Source organism: Pseudochaenichthys georgianus, chromosome 13 (assembly GCF_902827115.2).
Source record: "Pseudochaenichthys georgianus chromosome 13, fPseGeo1.2, whole genome shotgun sequence".
Classification (NCBI taxonomy): Eukaryota; Metazoa; Chordata; class Actinopteri; order Perciformes; family Channichthyidae; genus Pseudochaenichthys; species Pseudochaenichthys georgianus.
In genome coordinates, this window is record NC_047515.1 from 24704722 (window position 1) to 24714637 (window position 9916).

The 9916-nt window shown below is 43.2% G+C and overlaps 1 protein-coding gene and 1 non-coding gene across 2 annotated transcripts; both read right to left on the reverse strand.

Moving 5' to 3' along the window:
* Positions 1 to 321: 321 nt before the first annotated feature.
* Positions 322 to 9058, reverse strand: LOC117457730 (uncharacterized). Its single transcript, XM_071205278.1, has 7 exons — positions 8775 to 9058; positions 5297 to 5364; positions 4068 to 4598; positions 2595 to 2834; positions 1797 to 2074; positions 1485 to 1672; positions 322 to 915 (listed from the first exon to the last, which is right to left on the reverse strand). The coding sequence occupies exons 3-7, from the start codon at positions 4594 to 4596 to the stop codon at positions 606 to 608; spliced, it is 1545 nt and encodes a 514-aa protein (XP_071061379.1). The 5' UTR covers positions 4597 to 4598; positions 5297 to 5364; positions 8775 to 9058; the 3' UTR covers positions 322 to 605.
* On the reverse strand, positions 3579 to 3665 carry trnastop-uca (transfer RNA opal suppressor (anticodon UCA)). Its single transcript has one exon. It is a non-coding gene; the product is annotated as a tRNA-Sec (tRNA).
* Positions 9059 to 9916: the final 858 nt, after the last annotated feature.

Below are 9916 nucleotides of genomic sequence, written 5' to 3' on the forward strand. Positions count from 1 at the left end.
TCCAGTTTCAATACACTTATCACGTTTTGTGAAATGTTGATCTGTAAAATACACTAATCAAAGCTCTCAGATAAGGGTAGAAGTATACAGTAGTAAATAATTAAAATACTATAAGTACAAGTATCTAAAAATGTAACTTAAGAACAGTAATCAATTGAATAAACCATGTTACTTTCCACCACTGCGTGTAATATGTGTGTTTCATTTTGTATCTGCCAATGAAAACAGGTTTAAATGACTGATGCATCTGTTCTTGTACTTTTGCTGCTATGACACTGAGATCAATACATTTGTTATGATCTTAAAATGAAAAGAGACACATTTTAGTATAACTATTTGTTTTAATGTCAGTTCATGGGAAATAATATAGAAGTTCCAGGTACAAATGAAGTAACACAACAAAAAAAATGCTTCCATTTTGACAGAATTGCACTTGATATTGCACAGATAATCTTTGGGACAGCACTGTGTTAATATCACAAATCTAAAGAACAAAAACATATGTCCAGGCACTTAAAGAAAGATAACACTTTAAAATATGTTTTTCCCCATTATCGTTGCCCCTACATTCACTTAATGAAACTCCTCCAGTGCAGTTCTCTGGGTCAGAGGAAGGTGTTCTCGATAACCAGAGTCTGAGGCTCTTCCTTTGTTTCTCCAGCTGCCGGTGCCAGCTGGCTCCTGCTCTCCTCCAGGGAGGAGCAGCACATATTCCCATCACAGGCCTTTCCACAGGCCAGGCTGCAGGAGAGAAGAGGAGGAAGGGAGGGGTCCTCTCTGTGGACCACGGGTGAGGTGCACCCTGCACTGCCTGCAGAGGAACCAGGGCAGGAGGCAAACTCTGGCTGAACGGTGCAGCAGCTCACTCCCACACTCTGCAGCACCTTGGTGACCCCCGACATCAGGTCAGCACACCTATGTAAAATGAAAATTAAGTACAGTTTTTATTACAGGCAACATTTGTATTATTATAACAGGAGGGTTTCTATGTTTCATTATTGGCGATAATTGTGATTTTTAAGTGAAATATTGATTTCTTGTTGGTAAAACACATATGATTACAGAGTGTAAACACCACTAAATCATCCATCAAACCATTTTTTAAAACACTTTTTTAAAGTTATGATTATATCATCTCTCCTAACCTTACTACACTTGTATTTTGAGTGTAATAAAATGCGTAGAGAAAAAAATGCAAAACAAACAAAGTTAGTGACAGCATAATATTTTTGCTGTTGTTGATGTATCATCAGTTTTTTGAAGAACCAAAACCTATGAGTTGGTGGTGGTGTTGCGTAACAGTTATATATTCAGTATCTCTAATATCCCAGGTGGTCCCAGCCTAGGTCTACAACCCTTAATGGCTTTTTGTTTACAAAAAATGAATCTGTACTTTTTAGCTAATCCAAATTGAGAATTCCTGGATGAGCATGGTATAAACATATAAAACCACCAGCTATCAACGTCAATCTTTTCCACCTCACCTCTGCACTGGAAACCCAGCATGGCAGTGAACATGGACAGAGGCCACCGTGAAGGATTCAGTCAGCTGCCACACGTGGAGGTCGTGCACAGCCTGAACCCCGGGTACGCTCGTAATCCTCCTTCTAAGATCAGACACACAAATGTGTGGAGGTGAGGCCTGCAGCAGCAGCAGTCCATACCTGTGCACCTGGAGAGATTTACCGGGGAAACATTCATCAGCACTGGTTTTTACTCAGCTGCAGTAAATATGCATTATTGTGATTAGTGGATTGAACTCACTAAATGGCATCACATTAAGTACAGAGTCTGACCTGTGGCAGAGCTGTGACAACAAGAATGATCACAGCGAGCAGGGAGAGGCCAGGGTCCAGGTACACCAGCAGGCCACAGGTCCCAGAGCTGTGCAGCAGCTGGGGGACGATGAGCAGCACCACCAGGCTGTTGGTCAGAGCCAGCAGAGAGGTACAGAGGCCCTGTAGGACCAGGACGAACGACAGGAGGCTGACCGGCCACTGGCTGACCGGTAAAGTCCTCTCTATGGGATGTGAGGACTTGCAGACTGGGGAGGTATCTGATGCAGTTTGTTTGTCTGAAGGGAGACAAAAGAGTAAAACATTATTTATGCAGAAGATGTGAGATCAGAGCACCAGAACATTGGCTTCTGACCCGTAAGAGCCAAGCAGATCCTTACAAAACAGTATGACAATATTGAGAAGAATATGCTTTTGATTTTGAAATGTACTTATTCTAATTTGAAAATGTATGCAAAATCAGAAGTGATATATTTAATCTTCAGTACGTTTTTAACAATAATCATTGAACGTCAGTTATAAATAAATAGACAACAGTGGGCTGATACAATATTGCCCAGTCCCACTTTAAGAGGATCATGTGACATTACAATTCATGCTTATTCTTTTCACACTTTAAACCCTTTGCTTGTTTCATATAGAAATATAATGCAAACTTAATGTTTATTTTAATGTACCTCAGTCATTACTAATAGTGAATTTCATTTGGTACCAAATAAATACAAATGATGTGAACCTCATGCAGCTCTTTTTCTGCAGGACACTAAAGTAAGAAAGCTGACAGTCAAAGTCTCTTACCGAGATGTCCCATGCACTTGTTAACCTTTAGCTGTGCAGCTCCACAGTCCCAGCTCTCCTCTGGAGCCACTGCATGCAGGTGGACTTCTGTCTTCGGTGTGGCTTGACAGTCAGTGTCAGGGACGCTGGAGGTTCCCGGGTTACAGAGGACAAGCGCCCCGTTGTGGTGCGAGTCGTTCACGGCAGATTGGACATGGCTACCGTCCTCGGCCCTGCCTTTAGTCTCTTCTGCAGCCAAGGCTGTGGGAGTGGAACAGAGGAATGAAAAGCAAACATAGACTGTTTGATGTTCCTTACAGCTGAATATACACTTGGCAGCTGCTTCAAAGTCAAATCTGTCAGAGCAATATCATCAGACACGCTAATTCTTCTGTGGTAAAAGATTACATAATGCCAGTGTCAGTAAGTGCTTTCCCAGGGTCCCATGCTCTGCAGCACATTGTAAATGCTCTGTGCTTCATTGTGAGCTGCAACAAATTCCTTGTCGTCCAAAATGAATGAATTTCAGAAACCAGGTTGCAGAATAGACTTTAAAATCCTTAAATACTGAAACAATGTGTTTCAATAAACAGCTAACACTGCGTACATATGATATTACAGACTTTATGGTGAACCTGCTGTTACTGGATGTCAAGTGTCCAGATTTCAATGGTATCAACACCATTCTCATCTCTGTAAGGTTCATTTGAGGATACATTTATCTAAAAGCTGAGCATCAAGAATGGAAACTGGAAGGAAAATCACATCAACCAACACTTAGAAAAATCACCAAGCGGCGAGCGCACATTTTGTTCGTAATTTAAGAATTACTATGCTACTTTTGAAATAGTAAAAAATAGTATAACCATATATAGTATGACCGCTTGCCAGCTTGGACCGCTTGGACCAGGGCCACAACCTATCCCCCCCACACTTCACTTCCGCCAATGGTCCATTGGCCCTAGAAGATGGGTGTGGTCCTCTGGGCAATATTTTCCATTACTTCGCCCGAAAGGTGGAATTGAACCACTCTGCCGCTAAGCAGCTACAGGTTTGAAGCCTGCACCCCGGACCACCGAGGCTCATCCGGGCACTTATAACCTGTCTGTCAGATGTTAATATACCTCATACCAGACTCCTCTGAGTCACGGTGTCAACAAAAATGACTATTGTTATTTTGCATTCGCTCCTGTATGCAAAATGTACTCACGTGCTGAAAACATATACAGCTAAAACGTCTGAAAAACATAACAAATAAAGATGGTCCACACCCATCTTCTAACACAGCCCTCATTTTGACTGCAGGCCTGTGAAGTGATGCCAAATTGAGTCAGGGTGTAGAGCTAGGGTGTAACTCTGGGGATATTTTAAACACACAGAGAAAACATGTTTAGGTCGGCCTTTGCAGATGTGCAAGTTTGTCCAAACAGAGCTGCTTATTGTTATACTGTTTGTGCATCAGCTCTCAAACGAAACATCTGTAGGTGATGTTACCTTTGTGGTTCACTTCAAGGTGAGATTCGGGCCCTGCCTTCTCCTCCTGCAGCTGATCCCAGTTCAGCCAGACCACCAGCATCTTATGCAGCACACTGACAGCTCCGACCACCACGAGCAGCAGGGGGCGCTGCACTGGGTGAGGGTCCAGGGTGAAGCTGAGGATCTCCATGAAGTAAGAGAGACACAGAGAGGTGAGGAGGAGAGCGGAGATGAAAGACCCCACGGGCTGAACCCTGCTGCTGGTGAGGGACACACCGGAGGCCTGAAGCCCCCCGGCCAGGCCCCCAGGTGGAAATTCAATGGATGACTCTGCAGGCGGGGGGGCGGGAGGTGCTGATGAAGAGGAGCCAGCATGTGGGGGAGATGAAGAGGAGTCCACAGGAGGAAGAGCCATGCGCAAAAGGATGAAGAGCGTGTGGAAACCATCTAGTAAGGTGATAAGGGACTTGCACAGCTGACTGATGGTGACCTCGCACGCCAACAGGAGGATGGTCACTCCCAGCATGCACCAGTGTAGCACCCTCATACCTGCAACAAACACTTGTTCTTACAACCTTCACAACACATGCTCATCAGTGTGTAAATATGACTTAAAAACAAATTTGCATTTTCTAATCTCTTACTGTTTCTATTGTAAGAGATGTGCTGTCTTTTCAAAAACAAAAAATGTCTGGAGGGAAAGCGAATAAAATCACATCTGAACCACTTTGCTGTTTTAGCAGATTAGACGCTCAGTTAGGCTCTCATGCTGATCGTAGTTTGTATTGGTCATGGCTTAATATTGTATAAACTCTTTATCTGCAAACTGTCATACAAATTGTACTTAATAATCTGAAATGTAGTGCAGGAGAGGTATAATGTTGCATTAAACTACAACAGTTTGGTACCTCATTGCTTAATGTACTTCCTACTGCTCTTAATATTCACTTTTTGCATCTATAATTAAAAGCTAACAATGTAATTATCATTCTGAAATTGGCCATTATGCAAAATGAGTACTTTTACTTTTGGTACTAGTATTTTAATGCTTTTACTTGAGTACAATTACAAATACAAGACTGAGTTTCTCTATACATTACTACTTTTAATAAGCAACAGATCTTCCACCACTAGTTAGTCATGGTTGAGCGTGTACATGTACAAAGATATATTTGCTCAAGCAGAAGTGGAAAACTAAAACAAATGTAACACATGTCTCTATCTTTACCAACATAAAGATTAGTTACCTAAAGAAAGTGGATGACCCTCGAGCAGCAATCAAAGATGAGTTGAGTTCTTGGACGTGATCTCTGCGCTGAAATCAGAAAAATGTCATTCATAGTGCTCACCATCTCTCCCTCTCTGTGTCCCACCACACTCCTCCTCTAATCACAGTCATGTGAGCAGGGTAGAAGGGGGGGGGGGGTCGTCCTCTCCTCAGGCATCCCTCCTCAGTTCAGTGGTGGGAGAATATACCTTCAATGGACGATCAAACAGCCCACCCACCCTTCACACACTCTCTGAGCAGCTCCTGTGAAGCTAATTTGCAACAATTAAATCCCCATTGTGTTGTCAGGATTATAACCAGATCATAAAATGATGATGTAGTGGAGGGTCACAGGTAGTAAGGAGAAGAGTGGGAAGCTCACTTGGGTTTTTCTACCTGCACCCAGCCGAGAGAGCAGCTGAGGCAGGCTTTCTGTAGTGATGGATTTGGTAGTCTCTGTTTTAAAACTTGGACCTTAAGGAAGAATAACTATGTCACGGATAAAGGACACACTTTTCACTAAGGAAAACTAGTAAAAGATAATCATGAAGGGCACAATTTGGCTATTCTATTTCTTTAAACCAAACACAACTGTCTTCTGGGAAGTGCTCAGCACAGATGCAGCACATGCCTTTGCTTGAAATATAGACTCCCGATATTTCAAACCTTTTGGAGGAGTACCAAATAGTTTGCTCTTAACATTTTACCTCCTTTACATCACACAGCTTCAATCATTAACCGAGAGCTGAAACACGTTGATAAAGAATATAAATGGATCAGACAGACAAGCTTGTTTCCTGTTGATCGTCTACTGTGGTCAAAAATGGCATTGAATCTTAAACATATATCATATGCATTTAGTAACATTAGCCTCCACACTGGTGAGGATGTACAAACCAACCCTCTGAGCACAGGCTCCTGAAGTAAGAGAGTGTTTTAAAATAACTCTTTGCAGGAGGAAGAATGTGTTACTCCATACTTGAATATTACATAATCCCCCTTTGAAGCTTTTTGCCAAGAGTTGGTTGTGAAGATTAGCACCCCTCTCACACATGAGGTAGGCCTATCTGGACACTCCTGACCCCTCGGATGACGCTGCAGGACCATCAGCCCATGCTCTGTGCGCCCAGTCTGTTGCAGTCCACTGATCTGGGAACCAACAGGCCAGATCGGGGCTGACACCCCGACTATTCACCAGCATGCCAGCACATTCCTGAGGCACGGCCAGAGGAGAGACCCGGAGAGGAAGCATCTGATCACCTGATCACTGTCCCTATACGGAGAAAGACCTGACAGCCATACATGCCAACCCTCCCGATTTTCGTGGGAGAATCCCGATTTCATTGCCTTCTCCCGGTTTCCTCCCGGGGTCATATTTCTCCCGCATTTCTCCCGATTCCTGACAAAATCAGATTAACTCACAACTGTTTCAACTCGGACTTTAATACAGCTACACCATTGTTTGATTTCCATGGTAGCGCGTCTCTTTAGTAGCGTGCGCAACTGAAAGTCCGAGAGGGTGTTCAGCTGCATGGTGAGGATTGGAAGATCACAGAAAACAGAACAAGAATGGACAACACCCCTCTGCTCACTCCTTTCCTGTAAAATACAGGTCCAGCCACTTGCTCCATCAAGGATGGTGCTACAGGCAGCAAGGCATTGCACTTACAACCAGAGATGGGGTCGTTACTAATTTTTTAAAATATATTACATATTACTTTTTAAAAAAGTAATATATTACACTACTTCGTTACTCTCTACATAAAGTAACTCGTTACTTTACTCGTTACTTTACTCGCCGAGCACGTACGAACTGCGCATGCGTGAGTGGCAATAACTCTCCTTACCAGCAGGCGGCGGTAGTGTGTATTCGTCATCAGTGTTGGGCAAGTAACTTCCAAAATGTAATATATTACATATTACTTATTACTCTCTTTTGAAAGTAATAAGTTACATTACAAAATTACTGTCTCTGAAATGTAATGACGGAGTGTTGGACGTCAGATAAATCCCCAGAAGAAGGCAGACAGGAAGTAAACAATAACAGGACACGGAATGGTCTCTGTATTTTGTTTAGTATGTGGCCGTGTACAGGCACGGTTCCAGAACAAAATGACTCAGGGTGCCTCTGAGATTACAGGGGGCGCAGCAGTAGTAGGGTTACATGAGCAATAGTGGCCGGCAACAGCAATGAAAAATAGCATTGATGGACCCAATGAACAGATTATGGCATTTGTTATGTTTTGAAACCAAGCAAGTGAGAACATTTCAAGTGAGTTAAAAGTGCAATCCTGAAATATTTCATATAGTCCAAAGTGGACTATGGCAAACAAAAGCACAAAAGCTTCAAAACTGTACTGATAAAACAAATGAGAACATATTGTAAATCAAGGCACATATTATTTGAACCAGCTCATGGTTTGAAATGGCAAACATTGAAAAGCAAAAGTAGCCTATTATTAAAACCATGTAGCCTACTAAATCATCACGTTGGTCCCATCATATACTCTGGGAAGAGAATATTTACTGTGCTTGAAAACTGGTATCACATCATCATCTGAGGTTGACTTTGTGACCTGGAGAACATTTCCGCTGCAACATTAGCTCGTTGATAAGCTTGGGATATGAGAGCCATTCGTGGTGAAGGCATCTGTGCTATTGTATGCATTATTTTTGACCCAACATTTCTACAGGCATGGCAGAATATGGCACTATTTTCACATGAATATTCTAGCCCTTGTCTATTTGTATACCACGAGCTGCAAAATGACCACCTAACCCCACTGTACAGGCGGGTACTTGTTTAGATATACCTGGGCAGGCTCTGTTTTGCCGTGGTATCCTGGCACCTGCGGGCCGCAGAGGGCCTGCATAGTTTCGGGCAACGAAGAGTGCTGCTCTGGGGTTGAGGGCGGCGAGTCAGGCGCGGGAGTACGCTAGTGTCCACAACAGAGGGTCACGTGATGTCCCCATCTGACCTGTTGCTACTGTCTGCAGTAGATGCAGTGTTGCTGGCGTTTAGTGATGGTTGCTTTAACCATTTTCGTATAAATGATTATCCACAGATGTGTGTCACTGCTGTGGAAGCACTTTGGAAATGATGCACGCGCAGCGGAGCAGGTCACGCGCACCTGACACAATTTGTTGTTAGTATTTTTCGCTCCGTTCTCTTTTTTGAATAGAGGGTGCATAACATTCAACTGCCCCGAAGATCCCGACGCGAAGCCTGAAGGGTAAACACACCAGGTTTACTAATCTACCCGCACAATTTGTCTGGTGTCGGCTCGGTATGTTAGTACATTGTTAAAAAGCAAAACACCATTTAATTTCGGGTTAAAATGTGTTGTAACTGCGTTACTGAGCATTGTAACGGGTAATATATTACCCACATTTCATTAGTAATGCGTTACATTACATCGTTACAGCAAAAAGTAATAATATGACTGTAACTCCGTTACTTTTGTAATGCGTTACGGTACGTCCACACAGCAGCTTCAGAAGAAACTTCCACCACTTCCAACGCTTCTCTGCCCAGTGCCCATGACTTTGAATGGGGATGATGTCACTTTGCCTCGCTTTTCGCCGAACTGCATTGTGGGGGAGCGAAGCGAAGATTTCCAGGGCTGCTTCTCAGGTCGATAAAATGAAATCCTTGCTTCCCTCACTTGCGTCGTTTCCCTGCGTTTAGTCCCTCCCACCAGGGAAGCATGGAGGGACGCAAGGAAACCACGAGAAGCAGGGAAATGAGTTTTAAGAGCAATGGGACGTCCTTTCCTCCGGAGCGTCACGTGGAGCGACGTCCGTTTGTGATGACGCTGCACAGCTGTTCGTCTGACAGCAGCCAGCTCTGTACCCGTTAATATCCACAAACACCCCCGCCTCTGTTAGTGCACATTTACTGACATAAACATTAGTATCATCTATTGTAGATCCAAATACATGAAATAAAATAAGAAGTCATTCTCAAAAAAGATAAACGCCATTCTTAAAATGTATTTAAACGAACAATAGTTTGATTAGAGTGCACAATAGGAATACAATTATTCAGAGAACAAAAACAGATATGTTATCTATCAAAACCCAGTTAGATTAACATTCATTGGACTGCACACTTTGTTTGTTTGTGTGGAGCAAATTAACATTTTAAATAGGACTTAATGACTGCGGTCCCGTGAGGTTCATGTATTTTCTTCACTCCGCTGGGGCAGAGCCATAAGCCGCTTTCACACCGCAGGACTTGCGGTACTTTAGTGCCGGTGTTATGCCGTAGGTTGAAGCCTTGCCGTGGATTGAAGCCCTGTTCGCGGGGACGCGCAGAGGTGACGTAATCGCCTGTGTTGAGCGTTCGCCGTATTTTCACCCTTTTCAAAGCTTTTTTCTCTCTTTTGAGTGATATATTAGGATTAAACAGCAAACGGCTGAATACATAATGTGCATACAATTGCGAGGAGGCTCGTTTTAAGGACACGTTTTTCAGATCTGTCACAATCTTCGTATTGGAATAAACTTACGTTTTTGAGTGTATAGTCCCACTCTGTTATATTCCTCCTTCCTACAGAACAGACAATGACAGGATAATATGTGATTTGTCAATAGTCCT

Bases quoted from the DNA above. Each gene is read 5' to 3' on its own strand.
- LOC117457730 (XM_071205278.1), bottom strand. From the start codon at position 4,596: ATGAGGGTGCTACACTGGTGCATGCTGGGAGTGACCATCCTCCTGTTG. The intron at 1,673-1,796 runs GTCAGACTCTGT...AAATCTCTCCAG, and splicing joins TTGTCACAGCTCTGCCACAG to GTGCACAGGTATGGACTGCT. The intron at 916-1,484 runs GTGAGGTGGAAA...CATTTTACATAG, and splicing joins GCTGGGTTTCCAGTGCAGAG to GTGTGCTGACCTGATGTCGG.